Source organism: Aquarana catesbeiana, linkage group LG04 (assembly GCF_042186555.1).
Source record: "Aquarana catesbeiana isolate 2022-GZ linkage group LG04, ASM4218655v1, whole genome shotgun sequence".
Taxonomy (NCBI): domain Eukaryota; kingdom Metazoa; phylum Chordata; class Amphibia; order Anura; family Ranidae; genus Aquarana; species Aquarana catesbeiana.
Genome location: NC_133327.1, coordinates 241,091,867 through 241,115,858, shown reverse-complemented (window position 1 = coordinate 241,115,858; position 23,992 = coordinate 241,091,867). Strand labels below are relative to the sequence as shown.

General features: G+C 39.2%; 1 protein-coding gene across 3 annotated transcripts in view; it reads left to right on the top strand.

The window, feature by feature from the left end:
- MCF2L2 (MCF.2 cell line derived transforming sequence-like 2) overlaps positions 1–23,992 on the top strand; it is a 527,578-nt gene that overhangs the window by 82,013 nt on the left and 421,573 nt on the right. For all 3 annotated transcript variants that reach the window (XM_073626295.1, XM_073626294.1, XM_073626296.1), the window contains exons 2-4: positions 1,830–1,913; positions 14,595–14,709; positions 21,792–21,882. In XM_073626295.1, coding sequence (XP_073482396.1) covers positions 1,830–1,913; positions 14,595–14,709; positions 21,792–21,882 — 290 coding nt within the window. The remainder of the gene's footprint in view (positions 1–1,829; positions 1,914–14,594; positions 14,710–21,791; positions 21,883–23,992) is intronic.

Here is a 23,992-nt window from a genome sequence, read left to right as displayed (position 1 = left end):
GCTTGCCAGGCTGCATGCTCGGGTAAGGGTCTGGTATGGATTTTGGGGGGACCCCATGTGTTTTATTTTTACATTTTGGCTTTTTTTTTTTAACCAGCATTTTTTTCTCTTTCAGCTGTCAGCAGGGAGGCCCGCTGACAGCTGATGACTCATCGGTTGTTCATGATGCGGCGGCTGGCCTCCTGGCTCGGCTCCTTAACAGCATATTGACTGTGCACAGAAAAATCGGATGTTCGGAGAACACCCAAATGTGCGAAGTTCAGGCCTGAACCGCTCGCCCAACACTACTTACCTGTTGTGCCATTCTGAGGATGTCTCAGCTCAGCCCTGCTCTAAATGTTTCAGTTATTTTATATTGTGGAGAATGAAACAGGCAGCGAGGTATTCTTCTTGGTACAATGGGAAGCAGGGGAGAGCTGAACTCCTGCTGGGTACTCAAGTTAAGCTGACCAGGCATATTCAAACTTTAGTATCAATATTGGGCTGAGTGACTGTAAATATAAGGTGACCATCTTGTGAAGGTTAGCAGCTGTGCAGCTACAATCCCATAGCTACCAACTCCCTGATTTCAAGGGACTGTCCCTAATTTGGAACAATTTCCCTCTGTCCCTCATTCCTCCTCATTTGTCCCTCATTTTGGTCTAATCCATATAGATGTATATAAAATGCACTTTTTAACACTGGGAAACACTTTTTGATAGATAAACCTTTCACCTGATTTCTAAATTGCTGCATTTGTAAATTCCGAAAGCCAATATAAAGGAACAGTAGTGGTAAAAAAGCACTTGTGTGTTTAACCAATCTTGTTTTTTTGTACAATTCTCCTTTAGGGGGGCGTGGTAAGGGGTGTGTCCTATGACTGCATACTTTTGCTGATAGGTGTCCTTCATTCCCATCTCAAAAAGTTGGGAGGTATGCAATCCCAGTATCCAGTATTTTTTATAAACTCTATGGTTTAGCATAGCTCAGCCCAGGTTTCCTCTGTAAGCAGTTTTACAAAGCTGCAAGTGGAAGTGGTCATTTGAGTAAGGGAAAAATCACGTCATTTTGTGTGTCATTCAGCTGGTCGTGCAGCTCTACATTTTTCCACAGTAATGCAATTATGGTCTGAAACATCCACTAAGGATGTTAGGAGACATCCACTTAGGAGACATTCCTTTACCAGCAGAACCTGATGGTAATTTTCCCAGCATTATGTATCCCAAGATGCGACAGGCATTCGTTTTCTAGTTCTTTTCCTTTTCTCTCTTCAGCTCCGGCTTTTGCAGAACTATTCACACAACACAACATAATCAGGACAGAATAAAATACTGAACCAAAAAAAAAGTGAAAAGAGTTCAGTAAGCACGGCATGTAACAAAGAGGCCCCAGTGTAACTATCGATGTCTCATGCAGAAGCGAGGTCTGCCGACTGTATGCTACACAGCTAAGCCATTCAGGGCTGAGCCAAGCCTGGCTTCCACAGAGTGCTCAGGGGCAAAGGCTGGTCAAAGTGCTCTTATGTATGGCTAGGCAGACCCAAGGCAGAACAAAGAAAGGATATAACAGCCAACTAATGTTCAATAGAATGTTGCAGCCACAACTAGGGTCCATTATTTTCAGCGCTGCATAGCTGTGAGTAGAACATGTACATTATTAGCTTGAAAAGGGAAATGGTTCTTTAAAAGTACTGGGTAAATGTGTTTTTCAGGAATAATCTTGTTTACTGTTAAAATGAATAGAGAGCACGTGCTAATCTCTCAGCAGTTTGTTTCTGTTCCCTTTTCATTTTTATTACTTTCTATGGGTGTGAAATGATAGTAATCTAGAGTCTTTCTTTGACCCTACAGATGAAATCATGCAGCAAGAGATCAGACCCCTGCTTGCCGTGGACATTATGGAACAGCTTCATCGGCAGTTTGCTATCTTGCCGGGTAAGAACTATATGAGCCATATCTGAGCATTTTGGCAGATATTATACATGATGACTGAAGCTTAACATGTATATGCAATTTCAGCTTCACAAAAACTACAATACCATTTGGCTGTTTTGGTTGATAGATTTATATGGTTGCAGAACTATGACATTTGTACAAATGTTCTCTGCATGTAGAGCTGCTTTAAAAAAAAATGCTATTGTGGTTGACTGGTTTTCAGCTGGAAGCCACAAAGCTACACATGGTCGTCCGCTGTTACTTTGGCAGACCTGGTGTTTATAGCAAATTTATATTTTTAAAATATTTTATTTTTTGTCATCATACATCTACCTACATAAAAGAACAATGAAACATTTAACAAGCTGTCTAGGCACCTTCCCTACAATGCAGTAATAGGCAGCACTGGGTTGTCTCTACTATATGCCCTATCAATAGAGATTATTAGAATATCAGGCTAAAAATCTATCCATTCCAATAGCTAGCAATGTTGGTCTGCCAGGAGCACCAATAAAATATTTACCATGGTCTAAATACAGTATGTGGGAACTATTGCACAAGGCCCCTTTTATGTAATTGGCTGCCCAACAGTCAAACATTGTGGCCTATTTGCCAAAAGATGACATTGAACTGTAGTTCAAGCTTCGGTGCTTCGTACAATTTGTCAAGGTGTCTAAAGTTGTCATTTTGATATCTGTAATTGCAATGTTTCCAACCTTTAGTTGAATATTTGTCTCACTTTGCTGCCCCTCCTAAAAAACAGTAGAATTTGGCCAACAGTTTTGCATCAGAGAGAACAGGGATAGCTGCAGCGAACTACTATCCAACCTCTATCTGACGGTCAAAGTGGGTTTATTTCTATTTGTTAAAAAAAACAAAACATTTTTCACTCTTAAAGCTATCTGAATAAGGAATTAGATTTAAACTGAAATGAATAAAGTTGGGGTGCTGCTGTGGTACAATAGCCAAGCTAATTGTAAAGGAAAAAATAAATTCTACGGCCAAATAGTTGCCGCCAGTATACTCTGTCTCTGAGACTGTTGATGAAAATGGTACAATTGTATAACATCACGTACAGCTTTATGGTACCCACCAAGTATGGTAAAGCTGAAGTAATGTCTGTGATAAATTTTTTTTTTTTTTTTAAGGCCCCCCCCCCCAGGTGGGTTTTGCTATAGTGTGCTAGTATGCACAGCATATTAGTACATTATGGCAGACTTACCTGTCATATGGTGTCCTCCAACGCAGTGCTGGGACCGATGCGGCGGGCCCCTGGCACTTCCATCTTCGCCCGGTCTTTCTTCCGGATCCCGTGCCTTCAGCCATTTGATAGGCCAGGCTGCAAAGACGCTACTCCCCCGCATGTGCCAATAGGGTCTCTTCTGTCATAAATGCCCTTTCTGTCAGCCATATGTTTAAAGATCAACTTTACTTCCACTTTAATTAAAGGATTTATGTATTTTCAATGATGCCCTTGAATCTGCACAAAAAGACAGTCTCCTCGTTGCACAGTAATTTTTTTTGTCTTTGGTATATGTCCCCCATGGCAGTGCCCATCTTTCCATGCTTTTTTTAAAGTAGTTTGTCTACCAGCCCCCAAAATAAAAGGAAGAGGTGGCGGGTTGTTTACCATCAGGTAGTGATGTAACAGTTTTATCAGTTTACATTCTGGATCCCACATATACAACTGTACTGCATACCGGTACAGAATATGTGGAAAATTCACCTTTTTTCTTCTTTTTTTCTTGAACTGTTGAACTTTACATCCTTTTTTAATGTGTTACTTTGTTCATCTTCTATTTAGTGGCTGATAACATACTGTATGTATTAAGGCAGAACAAAATGGATCAATACTTAATATTCTGTCAATGATACCCATCTCTTGCCCCGGTGTAAGGGATGGGTACTTCTGTGTGTTGATCTTTGGCCGTCTTCATTGGCCATTGCAGGAAACAGAACTGTGCAAAGGTGCTCAAAAAAGTGCAATCCTCACATGAAATCACACCTCTTACCAGATGGATATGATCTCAAATTATAGAGATCTAATTTGCTTCTATTATGGCATCTGCCGCTTTTATCCACAGATTTGGCAACCAAGATATGGTCCCATCAAAGGATGACAGTGCTGTTGGTACTGCGGGAAATATCCAATGGCTGAGCAAGCAGAAACTGACCCTCCGCAAATATCACACATAAAGGCAGAAGATAGAGAAAACTTTATAGTGCAGTATGCCAACAATAAGGTTTATTGAAAAAAGTATTGCATTTGAATAAAATCATGTGAAGGCAGTAAATTCACTCCTTGAGCATGGCCCGGATCCTGGCCAGCAGACCCGTGCGTGATGACCTCACAGATGTGGCTCCACCCGACGCGTTTCCCCATAATAGGCCTCCTCTGGGAACAGAGTTCTGTTTGTTACATATAGGTGTATATATAGGTGTGTTTTATTGCAGAAGAGAGATTGCATCTTTTTTTTGCAATAAAGAGCCTGCCTGCTTGCAGTGACTAACGGCAGGACTTTAGCTCTGCTTAAAGATGAAGAAAGTACACTGCCTTACTCTTTTGTCTGGTCAAAGACTGCTTGTATGCATACATACACACACATAAAGTAAATATTACAGTACACTCTCATTTTATATATAAATGTAGAGATTGGGGTGGGGAAGGGTGGAGTTACACTAACTAATCAAAGTTTCATTTAATTTGTTTACTAGCATTAGAAGAGTAAAAAAACAACAGCTGATTGGTTGTTATTAATTAAAACACTCTTTTACTCTTTGGTGGAAATAGAGCCTGGATTTTTGCTATCAAGAAGGTAATGCCTTCTCTTATTCATAAGGCCCAGGGACAAATGCCCAGAATGCAAAAAGTCTGCATTATGAGCATTCATCCATGGGCACATATTGCCCTCAACGGTAGTGCACCACCCGGCTCCATCCAACCAACAGCCTTTCATAGATTTTAACAAGCTGCAAGCAGCCAGAATGGACAGTGTGTCTGTGCCTTCCATCCACACCGAAACAATGGAGCTTCATGCATCCAGGCTAAACACACAGTGGGTATGGGGCCAAATTATTTAGAACCCTTGTGCACAGTTGATACATCTGGAAATTCTTTGCATCTAGGAATAGGCACCTTGAAAAGACACATTTAACAGGGAAGATCATACACTCCTAAACCTCTGTGCTCCAGGTACTGTAAAGAGGTACACTTTATTCCCAGATTTACGGCCATGCATGGGCATGGGTGTTGACTTGGGTGTTTGGTTACAGACATTTTCTTTAACATACAGTACGCACAAATACATACACTGCATAGGAACAGATTCAGGGATTGGAATAGGTTTGTAAGTAACCCAAATCAACTAATCAGAGTTTACTTTTTATCATTTAGAAAATTGTTAAGATCCCTGGCTGATTAATTTTTTTAGGTTAGGGCTCGTTTACACCATATGCGTTGGCCTCACTGAGCTTAAGCTGCAAAGGCTGCTGGTTGGGGTACACATGCCACAGCAATAGCAACAAGCGATTCACCATGGAACACTTTACACAGACCAACACAGGCATAAATTAGCCCTGAAGGCCTTGTCACATTAGCAGCTTTGTAATTAAGATTGGTAGCAGATAAAAATTTTCCCTGCTGGTTCTTTTTTTGTTAATAACAAAATACATATCAAGTCAGCGCTTATGGTAAATATAAAGGCTGCCAGCATAAAAAGGTAGATATACACACCCCAAAACATCAAAAATAAACTGGTTTTGCAGCACCTAAAACATAATCATATCTAATATCACAAAATTAACAAACATCAAAAGACAAAAATTGTGCATATAAACAAATGCAGAGCCTGTATAATAATGTAATTGTAATACAAGGCTCTGTATTCATGTAACGTCACTAATGGACGCTTCGACAAGAGTTTTCAGCTGCTCCACTGTACACTGAGGTGGCCTATAAAATACGGAGTCCCACTTTACTGGGCTTCATTGTTCTACCTCTTCCTGTCATTTGCTGGGCTGTACGAGTAGCTGCTGGGGGTTTGAGCGCTATAGGAACCTAATGAGGACCCCTTGCACATGGTACTGATGTTTAAACTCAAGATCTTCCTGGCAAAATGTTCCTATGCAAAAAATGGTGCCCTGTTAATAAAGTTGCTGGTCAGTCCTACTGCTTTTGGTGGTGTAGAGGAGAGGAAGAGAGACTGTTGCATTTGTCACAGGCTGGAGCTGGCATGATAAGGTAGCTAACCACTTTTAGTTTAATCAGGCTGTTCTTGCTTTTGCAGCCATTATTTCCGAGGAGTGTGTGATTCACTTGGTTGTTAGCGGATAGCACACACTGGAAGCTTCTGATTCACGATTAGAAGAAGTGGCGGGTGTCACAAGATTGACTTGTTATATTCACTGGGATGCACTTTAATATAAAGAATAATTACTTTCACTTTCACTTTTTTTTGTGATTTATAATTGCGATTTTCACATTTATCTGCGCAATTTTTGTCTTTTTATGTTTGTTGATTTTTTGATATTAGATATGGTCACATTTTAGGTGCTGCAAAACTGTTATTATTAAGTGTTCTTGCATAGCAAGACCACTTACTGTTATCTCACATATATATTAGTGGGAATACTTTAGCAGTCCCACTATTGTTATTCGATTTTATTTTTAATCTTAATTTTAATTTTAATTTTATTCCGTACATTTTTTGGCTCTGCGTAACTTCTGCATACTTTCAGCTATTAAAACCATTCAACTATCAAAATGTTCATCTCTTTTAGCTGATGTGTGCTCTTTTTCAACTTTTTTTCTACCATTTATACTTTTTAAAATATTAAGGTTTTTATCACTTTTTTTTAACATTGAAGTCAATGGGAGCATGCTTGAAATCCTTAAATTCTTCTTCCACTCCCAAAAGTTTCAGCTCCTTCATACTTTCACCTAGAGACACCAAACAAACTTTAAAATGTTCACAAAATATTCAGCTATCTGGCTATATCTTTTCAGTTTGATATCTTTTACAGTTTTTGAGAAAAAGCTTTTTGTTTAGAGGTCATTTCAGGAAATTTTAGCCATTAATCAGAGTGTACGGTGTTTGTTTTGTTGCCATGGTTACCAAAGCTTCTGTTATACACAGGGGGGGAGGTGGCTGGAGCATCTCAGCTCTGAATACAGAGCCCGGGGGAGGGGACAGACACACGATGTACTGATTTATAATAGAGGAATATGATGGGGCAGTTTTGATAGGGCAATTCTGATGGGGCAGTTTTGATGGGGCAATTATGATGGGGCAGTTTTATTGGTGGCAATTATGATGGGTCAGTTTTGATGGTGGCAATATGATCGGGCAGTTTTGATGGGACAATTCTGATGGGGCAGTTTTGATGGTGGCAATATGATGGGCAGTTTTGATAGGGCAATTCTGATGGGGCAGTTTTGATGGTGGCAATATGATGGGGCAGTTTTGATGGGGACAATTTTAATGGAGCAGTTTTAAAGGTGGCAATATGATGGGGCAGTTTTGATGGGGGCAGTTTTGATGGTGGCAATATGATGGGGCAGTTTTGATGGTGGCAATATGATGGGGCAGTTGAATGGGGACAATTTTGATGGGGCAATTCTGATGGGGCAGTTTTGATGTCAGTATGATGGGGCAGTTTTGATGGCGGCCATTTTAGCAATTTAGCTATTCAGCATTCCCACGCATTTTCCCCAGGAAATGCATTTTCTAGACAATTCTGATGGGGCAGTTTTGATGGTGGCAATATGATGGGGCAGTTTTGATGGGGACAATTTTAATGGAGCAGTTTTAAAGGTGGCAATATGATGGGGCAGTTTTGATGGGGGCAATATGATGGGGCAGTTTTGATGGGGCAATTCTGATGGGGCAGTTTTGATGGTGGCAATATGATGGGGCAGTTTTAATGGAGACAATTTTGATGGGGCAATTCTGATGGGGCAGTTTTGATGGCAGTATGATGGGGCAGTTTTGATGGGGCAGTTTTGATGGCGGCCATTTTAGCAATTTAGCTATTCAGCATTCCCACGCATTTTCCCCAGGAAATGCATTTTCTAGTTCTTCTTCTTCTTCTTATTATTATTGCCAAATTTACCACCCTAACTCCTCCCACAGTTTTTACACTACATAGACAAGTAATATACCGAAACGTGCGGATTGTTCCCGAATGGTGTGCTATTATTTTGTGGAACGTTTCGCCGAATGGTTCACGAAATATCGTCGTTTTTGCGGCAAAATTGGTCCCATAGGAATGAATGGGGAAACTAGAGTGGGAGGTGACAAAAGCTGAAAAATCAGAACATGATTTCTAAACTGCCACCACTTCCTCATTTTCAAGCCCACCTACACAAATCTTATATCAAAACGTTCAGCTATCCCTGCTGCCACTAAACATGTCCACGGCTAAGCCATAGTCCTGATAGTTTTCACAATATGACCATTTGTTTGCAACTCACGCCGTCCATTGACATTCATTGAAACTACACTCTAGCCCCTTCAAATTTGAAGGGCAATTTCTAAACTGCGACTGTGCCTCCATTTTTAATATTTCAGAGACATACTATACATAAAAAATCTAGGTCTGGGTCTTGTGATTCTCACAATATAAAGATCTTCACTGTAGGATTTATAGTTTTTAAAATACGGCCATTTGAATTACTGCATGGTTACTACATCTATCATGGTCCTGTGTATTGTGTATTGAGCAGTGTGTGTGAAGCATAAACAGGACATGAGCGTTGCTAGGAAACAGTGGTTGTAAACACAAGATGCTGAGACCCCCCCAAATGCATGTGGTCATACCTTCATCTGCTAGACTTGATAATGCTTGTAGACTCCTCCCACAGTTTTTACATTACAGAGACAAGTAATATACCGAAACGTGCGGATTGTTCCGAATTGGTGTGCTATTACTTTGTGGTTCACAAAATATCGTAGTTTTGCGGCGAAATTGGTCCCATAGGATTGAATGGCGAAATGTTCAATGTCATTTAATTGGTGTGCTATTACTTTGTGGAACTTTTTTCGCCGAATGGTTCACGAAATATCGTCATTTTTGCGGCAATATTGGTCCCATAGGAATGAATGGCGAAATGTTCAATGTCATTTAATTGGTGTGCTATTACTTTGTGGAACGTTTCGCCGAATGGTTCACGAAATATCATAGTTTTTGCGACGAAATTGGTCCCATAGGAATGAATGGCGAAATGTTCAAAACTAGAGTGTGAGGTGACAAAAGCTGACAACCCCATGATTAGCCAAAACATTATGACCGCCCCATGAAAAAAAAAAAAAATCATTTTTGAAAAAAAAAAAAAAATTCATTTTTGAAAAAAAAAATTATTTTTGAAAAAAAAAAATTTTGAAAAAAAAAAATTATTATTGAGAAAAAAAATTTATTTTTGAAAAAAAAAAATATATATTTTTGAAAAGATAAAAAAATAATTTTTGAAAAAAAAAATCATTTTTGAAAAAAAAAATCATTAAAAAAAATCATTTAAAAAAAAATCATTTTTGAAAAAAAAAAATCATTTTTGAAAAAAAAAAATCATTTTTGAAAAAAAAAAATTTTTTTTTAAAAATTCATAATTTTTGAAAAAAATAAAATTTTTGAAAAAAATGTTCAGCTCTTTCAGCTAATGATGGGACTTCAACTGTTTTACTACTATTTATACTTTTTAAAATATTAAGCTTTTTAACACTTTTCACAGTTACTCAAGCCACTCCACCCTTTTACTCTGCCCACTCCAATTGTAGAGGCAAGAACACTTTTCACAATTTCCCCAGAAATTGTAGCTTTTCTAGTTAAGTGTTCTTGCATAGCAAGACCACTTACTGTTATCTCACATATATATTATTATAGCCAAATTTACCACCCTAACTCCTCCCACAGTTTTTACACTACATAGACAAGTAATATACCGAAACGTGCGGATTGTTCCCGAATGGTGTGCTATTATTTTGTGGAACGTTTCGCCAAATGGTTCACGAAATATCGTCGTTTTTGCGGCAAAATTGGTCCCATAGGAATGAATGGGGAAACTAGAGTGGGAGGTGACAAAAGCTGAAAAATCAGAACATGATTTCTAAACTGCCACCACTCCCTCATTTTCAAGCCCACCTACACAAATCTTATATCAAAACGTTCAGCTATCCCTGCTGCCACTAAACATGTCCATGGCTAAGCCATAGTCCTGATAGTTTTCACAATATGACCATTTGTTTGCAACTCACGCCGTCCATTGACATTCATTGAAACTACACTCTAGCCCCTTCAAATTTGAAGGGCAATTTCTAAACTGCGACTGTGCCTCCATTTTTAATATTTCAGAGACATACTATACATAAAAAATCTAGGTCTGGGTCTTGTGATTCTCACAATATAAAGATCTTCGCTGTAGGATTTATAGTTTTTAAAATACGGCCATTTGAATTACTGCATGGTTACTACATCTATCATGGTCCTGTGTATTGTGTATTGAGCAGTGTGTGTAAAGCATAAACAGGACATGAGCGTTGCTAGGAAACAGTGGTTGTAAACACAAGATGCTGAGACCCCCCAAATGCATGTGGTCATACCTTCATCTGCTAGACTTGATAATGCTTGTAGACTCCTCCCACAGTTTTTACACTACAGAGACAAGTAATATACCGAAACGTGCGGATTGTTCCCGATTGGTGTGCTATTACTTTGTGGTTCACAAAATATCGTAGTTTTGCGGCGAAATTGGTCCCATAGGATTGAATGGCGAAATTTTCAATGTCATTTAATTGGTGTACTATTACTTTGTGGAACTTTTTTCGCCGAATGGTTCACGAAATATCGTCATTTTTGCGGCAATATTGGTCCCATAGGAATGAATGGCGAAATGTTCAATGTCATTTAATTGGTGTGCTATTACTTTGTGGAACGTTTCGCCGAATGGTTCACGAAATATCATCGTTTTTGCGACGAAATTGGTCCCATAGGAATGAATGGCGAAATGTTCAAAACTAGAGTGTGAGGTGACAAAAGCTGACAACCCCATGATTAGCCAAAACATTATGACCGCCCCATGAAAAAAAAAAAATTCATTTTTGAAAAAAAAAAAATATATATATTTTTGAAAAAAAAAATTATTTTTGAAAAAAAAAATTATTTTTGAAAAAAAAAAAATTTTGAAAAAAAAAAATTATTATTGAGAAAAAAAAATTATTTTTGAAAAAAAAAAATATATATTTTTGAAAAGATAAAAAAATAATTTTTGAAAAAAAAAAATCATTTTTGAAAAAAAAAATCATTAAAAAAAAATCATTTAAAAAAAAATCATTTTTGAAAAAAAAATCATTTTTGAAAAAAAAAAATCATTTTTGAAAAAAAAAAAATTTTTTTTTAAAAATTCATAATTTTTGAAAAAAATAAAATTTTTGAAAAAAATGTTCAGCTCTTTCAGCTAATGATGGGACTTCAACTGTTTTACTACTATTTATACTTTTTAAAATATTAAGCTTTTTAACACTTTTCACAGTTACTCAAGCCACTCCACTCCACCCTTTTACTCTGCCCACTCCAATTGTAGAGGCAAGAACACTTTTCACAATTTCCCCAGAAATTGTAGCTTTTCTAGTTAAGTGTTCTTGCATAGCAAGACCACTTACTGTTATCTCACATATATATTATTATAGCCAAATTTACCACCCTAACTCCTCCCACAGTTTTTACACTACATAGACAAGTAATATACCGAAACGTGCGGATTGTTCCCGTTTGGTGTGCTATTACTTTGTGGAACGTTTCGCCAAATGGTTCACGAAATATCGTCGTTTTTGCGGTGAAATTGGTCCCATAGGAATGAATGGGGAAATGTTCAAAACTAGAGTGGGAGGTAACAAAAACTGAAAAATCAGGACATGATTTCTAAACTGCCACCACTCCCTCATTTTCAAGCCCACCTACACAAATCTTATATCAAAACGTTCAGCTATCCCTGCTGCCACTAAACATGTCCACGGCTACGCCACAGTCCTGATACTTTTCATAATATGACCATTTGTTTGTAACTCATGCCGTCCATTGACATTCATTGAAACTCTACTCTAGCCCCCTCCAAATTTCAAGGGCAATATCTAAACTGCGACTGTGCCTTCAGTTTTAATATTTCAGAGACATAGTATGCATCAAAATCTAGGTCTGGATCTTGTGATTCTCACAATATAAATATCTTCACTGTAGGATTTATAGTTTTTAAAATACGACCGTTTGAAGTACTGCACAGTTATTACAGCTATCATGGTCCTGTGTATTGTGTATTGAGCAATGGTTGTGAAGCATAAACAGGGCATGAGCGTTGCCAGGAAACAGTGGTTGTAAACACTGATTATGATCAAACAGATAGCACACCTTCACCTCCATTCTATGTCAAGATGCTGAGACCTCCCAAATGCATGTGGTCATACCTTCATCTGCTAGGCTTGATAATGCTTGTAGACTACTGGTGGAGGCAAGAACACTTCACACAATTTCCCCAGAAATTGTAGCTTTTCTAGTTTTTTATGGTTTTCTTTGTTAATTTAAATCTGGATACATAGTTGATGTTGTAGCTGACTACAAATGTTTATCTATTTAGCTACAAATCCCTACTGTGCAATGATCATTACTAGCTGCCTTGGATAAGATGAGTAGCTGCTGAAGCAGGCAATTCATAGCGGCAAAAGCTGCAAATAGTTAATTCCTCAAGCCGGTCATATATGGATCAAAATTCAGCCAGTTCAGTAGGAACTGGCAGAATTTCAATTCATGTATGGGTAGTCTGGTTGTACAGAAAGTCGATCTACCATTCGACTTCTGTACAACCACCCTGTCGGGTTTTCCTGATCAACCAGTGCCAGCTGGCAGCACTGAATAGTGAATTTTGATGGTGGGGAGGTCTCCTCCTCATCAGAATACAATGTATAATGTGTAGCATCCTCTAGTGTGTGCTACTAGTGTGAGAGTAGGAAAAAAGCATATTTGACTGCCTGGATTTATCCAGATTTACTGCACATCAAGGCTGAATTCACTCCTGTCCATTTTCGTGTGTTGTGTCATGTCGCTAGTTAACGTCTATTGTATTAAAGTAGACCTCAACACACCAAAACAGACACAAAAAAAAAATCAGACACTCACTATTTTTTCTGATGCAGCACAGCACAGTGCATGGTAGTAGTACTGTGTTGTGTTTTTTTTCAATCCATGTGTGTTGGATTAATGCATTGGGGTGCCCATGATAATGAATAGCAGCACAAAGCACTAACTTGTTTTGCTGCATGTTGCACAAACACCTGTGTTCCCACAACACTCCATACTGGAGAGGTGTGAATAGCCCTCACTGATATATATTGGCAGCATTTACACCGTATTGTCATTAAATTGTTGTCTATGCTTCAGCATCTATCACCACTATATATATATATATATATATATATATATATATATATATATATTTTTTTTTTTTTTCTTTTTTTCTAATGTGTGCTGCATGTTGTATCCACACCAATTTTCTGTAGTATCCACATCAAGCAGGCAACACTCTTCACCACTAGTTAATTATATGAGAATCAATGGGATGTCATGCTGCAACTTGCTGCAATTAAAATCTTTTATTTATCCTTCCTTGGAGTATACATTTCAACAACACAGCCCTGTGAGTAAGCAACAGTTTTGAGTGTCCTACACTTACTGGATAGGAGATTGTGTAAGCAGTGAGAATTATGGCCGAATCACTTAATTCATTCATGTGTATACACTAGGTGGCAGCACAGTTCCAATTCTGACACCACTTATGGCCATAATAAGATAAATACTTCTTTTGTCTTGAGGTCTACTAGCAGAAGTTATGAAAAAATATTGAAACTGATATAAAAAAAGAAAATAAACAGTTATGAAGCCACATGTGTAAGACAAAACGGTGCTGTGTAAATTATTATGGATTTTAAGTATATATATATATATATATATATATATATATATATATATATATATATATATATATATATATATATATATATATATATAACAAATAACTTGAAAAATGAAGAGTAAACTATATGAAAAAGTTTTGAAAAATACATTTTATGGGAATAGAGTGAGAAATAAAACTTTTTTTTTTTAACATGTTATGCAACATGTAATTAATAAAAGAATATTTAATGTAAATAGACCATACAGACCACTGTACTGTGTTTGAACACGTTATATATCACCTAGTTGTATGTGAGAATTGTCAAAAGACAGAAAATGTGGGGTAATACCTATTCTAATATGACTATTATATCTATCAGATTGAAGTTATTACATACATATTTTCTGGCCAGCTACCCTGTCGTTACTACCTTCAATCCCAAGTGCACTTATAGCACTGCGTTTTATATCCAGGCTATTGGGCTCAACTAATCAGGTTAACAGACAGTATATCGTACCTCCATCCCCAATGGTTTATGTTTTTTTATATATATTTGTTAGTTGTCTTTTTCACTTTATACAATACATTTCTTAAAGCACGCACACACTGGGGGGATATGACCTGTCTCTAGTCAGATTGTGTCTGCATGGATCACCTTTTAGTATTTATGCCTAGCCTATTACATATAATATTTGGTGACGACGTGAAATTATTACAGGTTTACCAAATTATATTTTTGGTTTCAGGGGGGAGAGGGAAGGATGGAGCACCCATAATAACATTCCCTGAATATCCCAACTTCACAGAAATTCCCGATGATGATTTTGTGAATGTTATTACCTACTTAACAAGCATTCCCAGGTAAGTAACCACTGCAAAGTCCAGTAGTGATTTCCTAGTTCTAAAATGATCAACAGTCATAACCAAGCAGAAGAGATGACATGTATGGGATTGTGTACACCCCGAGAAAAACAGAATTTCAGCAGTGTGTATTAATTTCTTAATATAGTCTGACATATGCAAAAACTTAAATTGAGCAACACTTCTCCTCACAGGTTTTTGTTTAGACATAAAGGTTCAGATGACAGTACATCTTATTATTCTAAACTTTGTTTCCCAATAGATAATCTAGCTCATTATCTGCTTGTATTGTTGTGTTCCTGGTATCAATTATATTACTTACGGTGAACCCAATTTTTATGATCACACCCTCATTATGATCTCATGAACGCATATTTGTCCCTGAATGCTAAATTCTAAATTCTTTCTCGTATGACATCCCACTTTCCAAAATTATTCAGTAGCAGATTCCATTCTAATGATCATACAGTATGTGAACATTCACAGACGTTGTCGGTCATGTAGTAAGGGTAAACAAAGGGTTATTATTATCCCACGTAACTGTGCTGGTAATGAGACATGGTTCTAGTTTTAATGGGTGGCTGCAAACAACCCAATTGTGTCCCCACAATGTGAATCACTAAAAACAAACTTATAATGTTGCTGCGCATAGAACCTTAAATTGTGCATTAAATGATCGATGTGTGTAATCTTCAACAAATATTGCTGCACCTGCCCCTTTAAGTGTGCATGTGTGTATCCTCTCAGTGATTTCTGAACAAACTTAGTTACTGTCCTTAATTTTGTGATACAGAGAAAGGTAATATTCGTTTTTCACCAATAGAAAATAAATTCTAAACATAATAAATAAAATAAATAAAATATAGACATGGAAATCAACACTGATCGTAATAAAGGTTGCTAATGTCCATTTAATATAAATGTCCTTTTTACTCCAATCAAAAAAAACATTTGTGCATGCTAATATAATCCACGCTGTGCACTAGTCTCCAAAAAAGTGATGTTCAGTGACTCCCACCACCTTTCAAAATTTGCGCTCACCTCCCTAATAGCAGATCACAACACGCTTTCCTCACCCTGGGGTGCAAAGAAATCTGGGGTGGGGGGGGGGGGAAGTAGAGAGGAGACATTGCTGAAGGTGGCAGCAGAGGAAAGTTGGAACTGTGGTTTTAAAGGGCCATATATACGATTTGGAGAGGCATCCCAGCACACTTAGGAGTGTATTGGAGGAGGACCATAGAGGAGCCGATTTCTTTGCACCCCAGAGTGGAGAAAGCCTGTTGTGACCTCGTATGACGGGTCTATTAAAGAGGAAGTAAACCTTGATGGGTTTTACTTCCTCTTTTACTCCCTGCAAAGCCTGCAAATTAAAAGCATAATGGACTAGTATGCATACTTCGCCCCTCTTCCTTCCAGGGGCCGCAGACTCTGGCTCTGTGACTGGCCGGAGCCTCGTGATGTCACTCCTGCACATTCGCGTGGGAGCCGTCAGTGACGGCACACGTTGGGGGAAGAAATGGCACAGAGGTTATTATTATTATTATACAGGATTTATATAGCGCCGACAGTTTACGCAGCGCTTTAGAGGTCCGTTTCTTCACAGCGCATGCGCATGCACTAAGTGAAATATCTCCTAAACGGCGCACGTTTAGGAGATATTTCTACTACCTATAGGTAAGCCTTATTCTAGGCTTACCTATAGTTGAAGTCACTAGGGAGGGTTTACAACCACTTTGAGGAGGTGAGCGCAAATGTTGAAAGGTGGTGGGAGTCACTGAACATCACTTTTTTGGAGAATAGTACACATAGTGGATTATATTAACATGCACAAAAGTTCTTCTTGATTGGAGTGAAAAGGACGTTTATATTAAATGGACATTAGTAACCTTTATTACGATCAGTGTTGATTTCCATGTTTATAATTTATTTTTTATTGGTAAAATATGAATATTACTTTTCTCTGTATCACAAAATTAAGGACAGTAACTAAGTTTGTTCAAATATCACTGAGAGGATACACACATGCACATTTAAAGGGGCAGGTGCAGCAATATTTGTTGAAGATTACACACATCGATTATTTAATGCACAATTTAAGGGTATAGGCACAGCAACATTATACTTTTTTTTTCATGTAGTAAGGTCTATTTGAAATAAAAAGGTATATTTGCAAGAAGTGCCTTGAGAAAGACTTATGCCGCGTACACACGGGCGGACTTTTCGACAGACTAGGTCTAGCGGACTTTTCAACGGACTTTCCGATGGACTTTCCGAATGAACAGACTTGCCTACACGCGATCAACCAAAGTCCGACGGATTCGTACGTGATGACGTACGACTGGACTAAAACAAGGAAGTTGATAGCCAGTAGCCAATAGCTGCCCTAGCATCGGTTTTTGTCCATCGGACTAGCATACAGACGAGCAGGCTTTTCGACCGGATTCACGTCCGTCGGAAAGATTTGAAACATGTTTCATTTCTAGGTCCGTCGAACTTTTAGGAAAAAAAAGTCCACTGGAGCCCACACACGATCGAATTATCCGACGGACTCCAGTCGGCCGGACCAAGTCTGCCGTAAAGTCCGCGGCATTATAGTAGCCAAGATGAAGATGCCAAAGTGCGCCCCCTCCCCCTTCCAGTGGTAAGGCTCTTCAAGGGGGAGTAGTGGTCATACAGGTTTGGAAATCTTGCCTGATCATTGTAAGCTTCCTCATACACCGATGTCATTCATGTCTGTAATTGAGCTTTTGCACCTGTATACTCCTTATGAACCAGAGCAAATTTTACACTTCAGCTGTGAGCCTTAAAGTGATTGTAAACGATCACCTTGTAAAACAACCCATTCAGTTTAAAATAGAAATGAAAGGCAAAACGTTTTTGTAAAGACATTAAAAAAAATGATTAATACTTTTTTTTTCCCATTTTTTATAAGTAATCACATTCCCTCTGTTCTCAGCTGCATAAGAGCTAAGTGGAGGAGAAGCAGCAGCACACTGAGCTTCCCAGTGAATGGCTGTGCAGCGGGGACATGTCAGGACAAGTCTGATCATTGGAGGAGAGTATACTGAGTTCCCAGCATAGCTAGGGAGCTGACCACGGTGTGCTCTCCTGCTTAGTGTGGTCAGTTTTTAATAGGAAAGCAGAGGGACTGGCAGGAACACCAAGGATTTCACACAAGTGAAGCAATAAAAAGAGATCAGGATACTTTCTTATACAAGTACATGATATAGCAGGTACATATCAGGAAATATATTTATCTTTAAATGCAGCTAACATACATATATTTGTACTCTAGTTTGAGATGGAGTTGATTGTAGCCTCCTATAATCCCTGTATAGGGGAACACAGTCTGGAAGGAGGGGCAGCACCAGGTACCAATCAGATGTGATAACAAGGAACATGCTGATAGGAAGAGAGAGCAGAGAAATGACCTAACTATTTTTGTTGTATGGCTTAATTTATTTGGCCAGTATTAGTTTTAAAACAACTAAGGTTTCATTAGATTAAAAGTGAAAAGTTTATTCTCTCACTTGTTCCACTTACAATGACAGTAAGATTGTGTTTCTGGAACAAAAGCTTAAATTAATCACAAATCAGATAAAGATGCTTTTCAATTTTATGGTTTTATTTAATGTGACACTATAGAAATTGACAAACAAAACAAATAAAAATTACAGTAGGTTTGCAATGCAATAAAAATAAATAGAAAAGGTTGTCTTCTCCATTTGAGGAACAGACATCCCTCTAAATACCAGGCTTCTTTAACGGTCTACCTCCTGAATGCAACAAGAGCCTGCATACCCCATTTGTGGAAGCAGAATTCCCCACCCCCTTAAACAACTGTGGTATTCGAAAATAATGACATCCTCTAAATGGTGCACCTAACCTCTACACTTCACAATGCAAAGGGAACAACTCAGAATAACATGCATGACATGGTTATACACCCCCTGGAGGGGGTCAGCCTACCTCCGTACTCCCCAAGTTTCCTCTGTTCTTTGATCTGTTCTTTGATCTGCCCTGACCATCCATATAAACACTCCTAAATTTAGGAAACCATCCATTTAGAAGATGGATGCGGACTTGCACTGGGGTCCATCGCCTTTTGATCTGGTTTTCTTGATACACTTTACTGTATAAAGCTAACACGGTTCCTATTAAGTTGATTGTTAGTGGTGATGTTTTTTAGTGTTGATGTACATACATCACTAAAAACATGTCACTAGAACTTCATTTATGCCTTTATGCTTATACTGTATATGCATACGTTTGGATTGTAATGTGACAACATTATTGAAGAATTATAATAAAATAAAGGCTGAAAGTAGTTAAAAAGTAGCTCCATACTGCTTCAGAAAACATTAAAAGTCAGCAGGTACAAATACTGTATTAGGGCTCTTACCTGTCCAGGCATCCAGCGGTGTCCTCAACAGAGCCGATTATTTAATTGGCTGGCGGGTGCTGGCGCAGCCATCTTGACTAAAGGGAAACCAGCAGTGAAGCCTTGCGGCTTCACAGCCGGTTTCCCACTGTGCATGCATGCAATGCGCTGCACTTTGTGAATGGGCTGCAGTCTTCTGGGACCAGTGAAGTGTCCCAGAAGGCTGCGGAGGAAGGAGGGAGTGGGAAAACTCCCGGCTCAGTTCGTTGTGGCAAACTAAGCCGGAAGTGAGAGCAGGTATCTGTCAAAACCATGTACTCCCCCCCCCCAAAAGGTGGCAAATGTGACAGCGGAGGGGGGAGGAGGCAGAGAAGCGGAGCTTCCCCTTTTGGGCAGAGCTCCGCTTTAATCGGGCTCACTAGAATGAACTAAATACGAACAACAACATACAAAGCCATTTACAACCCTTGTCTCAATTTACCACCATTTGTCTTCTCTGCTCCTTTGAAGACCTTCTGCTCTTTAGCTTCCCTTGTTTCTTCCTCCCATGCTCATCACCAGGACTTCTCCAGAGTCTCCCCCATCCTCTAGAATTCTCTACCCCGATCTGTACAGCTGTCTTCTACCCTGTCCACTGTTAGGGAATCTCTGAAAACGTATCTCTTCAGGGAAGCCTGTCCCGCAATTCAATTAATAACAATAACAACTAAACTTCTCATTAGCTCATCTCTCACAGTTATTACCTTTTGTACCACTTGCCCTTCCCTATTAGATTGCAAGCTCTCAGGAGCAGTGCCCTCCTAACTCCCTTGAATTGAATTTTATTGTAACTGTACTGTCTCCCTTTAAAATGTAAAGTGCTGCACAAACTGTTGGCACTATATTAATCCTGTATTTTAATAAACATAAGGGTTACAGTGACTCTTTCGGGTTAAAAATTTATAAAAACAGCCTGTAAAAAAATGTTAACAACACTTACCAGTCCTACTGCACATCGCTCCAATATATACTCTCTCTCAGAGCTACACAGGTTAATCTTAAAGCCCATTTGAACCCTCTTAAATTTTTACTGCAATGCAGTCAAGTTACATATACAGTAATAAATATGCCTCTTTATAATTTTTTTATCAGCTAAGTGCTTTAGCAAGTGTTTTAATAGCCATGTGCAGGCTGCAATAGGAAAGTTAAACTTCTGTTCACATTCTTTCAGCAGTCCAGTTCCCCAATACATCCATCTGGATGCTGCTCTAATCAACTGCTCTGTTCAAGAAGTGAAGGTGATGTTGATTAGTATAGTGTTCACTGTTGGATTGTAGGAGAACTTGTATGTGAGAGCAGCAATAGGCTAGCAACTCTGGCTTTTTCTACCTTTTCTACAGTACCTAGCTGATTAAAATGATTGCATATGCAGCCTGACTGCATTACAGTATTACCTTTAGAGAGTTGAATCAGAATATAAGCATCCGACACTTCTAGTTGTGCCAAATGCATAGCTCCCAACTATACTTGATTTCGATGGACTGTCCCTGATTTGGAGCAATGTCCCTCTGTCCCTCATTCCTCCTCATTTGTCCCTCATTTTGCTCTGATCTATGTAGATGTATATAAAATGCACTTTTTATCTATCAAAAAGTGTTTTCCAGCACTAAACCTTTCATCTGATTTCTAAATTGCTGCATTTGTAAATTCCAAAAGCCAATATAAAGGAATAGTAGTGGTAAAAAAAGCACTTGTGGGTTTAAAGTGGATGTAAACCGAAATTTAAAAAAAAAAAAAAATGTCATAATGTAGAGTATAAGTTTTCCTATCATTTGAGCCCAGTCTTGCCACAAATAGTTAATCCAGCTCTGAGCAATCCCCTTTTATTGTTCAGTGAGATGAATCTTGACAAACAGAGGAAAACTTTGTCAAATACTCCCCTTTGCTGTGAGTGACAGGTGATTTACATATCTCGTGAACTAGCCTAAGACACAGGCAGTATTTTTTAATTCCCTCCTACTCCTTTCTTCAGCAGCTCTGCAAGGATTGGCTGTTCCACACCTCAGCATGATTTGGCATGCTGAAGTCATGTGGTTACTTTCCTGTCTTTTCACTGGATGTTAGAGATCATAGCGGAAAAGCAGTGTAAGAAATACACAGGAGAAATGCATATTGACAAGGGGAGTGTAGAGGTGGGCGGGGAGTCTACTGACATCATGACTCCACCCACCGAGCTCCAGACAACAGACCCACCCACAGAATCTGCAGTCTTTAGGGTCTCATAACAGACAGAGGGGAGACATTTGACAGGTAAAGATACATGCAGGAGGCATGTATATCTTTATAGATAACCCCTATGGCAGTAGTTTAGAAAGGATGATATTGGGTTTACATCCACTTTAACCAATCTTGTTTTTTTGTACAATTCTCCTTTAAGGGGGCGTTTGCTGATAGGTATCCCTCATTCCCATCTCAAAAAGTTGGGAGGTATGCAAATGTCTGTGTTCCTTGTTACGTGGTGCAGTTCCCCCTGCCAGACGCTTCATTGCTGTGTGTTCCTAAAGACACTTGGTCACAAAGAGCCATATTTTCAGTAAACTGAAGTAACCAATATAGCTATATGTATTTTAGATATTTTCACTTTGTCAATTCTCGCTCCATAATACTTTGTGCCTTAATACTTTTTTCAAGTTATATGATATGTGCTTTCTGTCTCTTACAGTCTGGAAGCAGCCAGCATTGGGTTTGTCGTAATCATAGACAGACGGAAAGATAAATGGAGCTCCGTGAAGGCGTCTTTGACACGTATAGCGGTAAGAACAATCTGGGGAACTAGCTAAGCTTCCTGTGCCATTACAATGGCAAGTACCTTGCACCACATTAACAGAGCAGATAGACCTGTTATAGGTCTGTGTCACCTGCACCAGTTTCTATTTCCGAGTAAGATAGAAGCTGGTACAGGTTCTGCATCTAATTATGAAGAGATTGTGGGGGTTTTCAGTATAGAAACCTGCCACAGATCTCTGCCAGATTGTACTTTATATACAGGATGTAAGCTGTCTGCAGAGAGATCTGTGTACTCTCTTCATATATGAAAACAACACCCCAGTGCCCTTCACCACCCATTGTGGGTATTCTCTCACCTGGTACTGTGGACCCCAGTAGAATAAATAGCTCAGTTGCTCATCCTTTCCATATGCTTAACCTTAACCAGATAATCCCTCAGAAGCAGGTGCAGGTCAACCAAAAAAGGGAAGCAGAGGCATATGTTGATTAATAAAAAAATAGGTATTGCAATTACATGTATTCCATAAAAGACAGGCATATAATAAAACCGGCAAATGCCGTTCTCAAAGATGGCGTCTTGCTCCCACTCAACATGATGATGTCACTGCCCACCTCACGCCCTGATTGGCTTTCTCAAAGTATGACTCTAGCAGGCCCTAGGCAGAGGAGAGGCAGTATGTATCCATATCCACTGTATTCATGATTGTTATTATTGCAAGCTGTTGTTAAATAGCTGCACATAGCAGTTGTTGTATATAGTAATGATTTTTCTCCCCGATGTACAGTGCATTCTGCTCCCTGATTAGGCAAAGCTTGATTTGGACCGTGGCTTCCTTAACAACCGATGAGTCATCAGCTGTCAATGGGTTTCCCCGCTGACAGCTGAACAATTTTTTTGTTTTTTTTAAGTGACGGTAAAAAAAACAAGGAAAAAAACAGCATGGGGTGCCCCCCAGTCCATACCAGGCCCTTCCAGTCTGGTTTGAATTTGGGGGGAACCCCACACCAAAATAAAAAAAAAAAAAAAAAATAGTGTGCCCCCCCCCCCCCCCCAAATCCATACCAGCCCCTTATCCGGGCATGCAGCCTGGCAGGTCAGGAAAGGGGTGCCCCCCCCCTCCTGAACCATACCAGGCCATATGCCTGCAATATGGGGGGGTTGGTGCTTTGGGGTGGGGTAGGCTCTGCCCCCCACCCCAAAGCACCTTGTCTCTTCCCCACAACCCTGGGCTTTGGTTGTGGGGGTCGGGGGTTTATCAGACACAAAGAGACAGTTTTTGACAAATCCTTTAATAAAAAGTAAAAAAATAGTGCACCTCGATGTAAATCCATCGTCAATCATGCTGCCTGCCTGACCCAAAAAATAGAAAAAATAAAAAGCGCTCTCGCCTAAGGTCTCCTCTGCGCTTTGATGTTTCTTGTATAGGCAAGGGGCGGGCCACCTGGCTATGTCACTTGGTGGCACAGCCCCCTTCTGACGTCACAAACTTGTGCATGCTGAGCATGTGACGTCAGAAAAGGGCAGTGAAACCGGGTGCCATGTACCTATATGTAGCGTGCCCCCATGGGGTCGCTGCATATTTTAACATCCACACATTTCACCCTGCTGGTCAGACATCCATTTTGGCACACTTTCCCAGACAATGAATAGTCTTTTGCTTGTTTTTGTTGTTTTTATTAGGGGATTAAACTTGGATGGGGAAAGGGGACATGGGATGCCCAGATAATGAGTACTTCTTAGTAGAATAAATGTAGTTGCACCTATATTTCTTAGTAGAATAAAAGTAGTTGAGTCTATATCTGACAGTCTCTTCCACTGCTCATCTCCTCCAGCACACTACTCCAGCACACTACTTGAGATCACTTGCTTCACTTCACTGTCCAAATCTAGATTCCTGTCACATTAGCACATGGCTAGGCCTCACTCTGAATAAGTCCTAACATTTTCCTGATAGCCCATTACAGGCAATCGGCCTACAGTACCCTTTGAAGTAGCGACCATTTTAGAAGAGAAGAATAATTGTGCTAATTGATACTTGATGGACTACTGATCCCAGCATGTCCGATGCGAATCCTGGCTGTAGTGGCTTGACTTCACAACAACCCCACAGTCTCTCCCTCTGGCTCTACATCCAA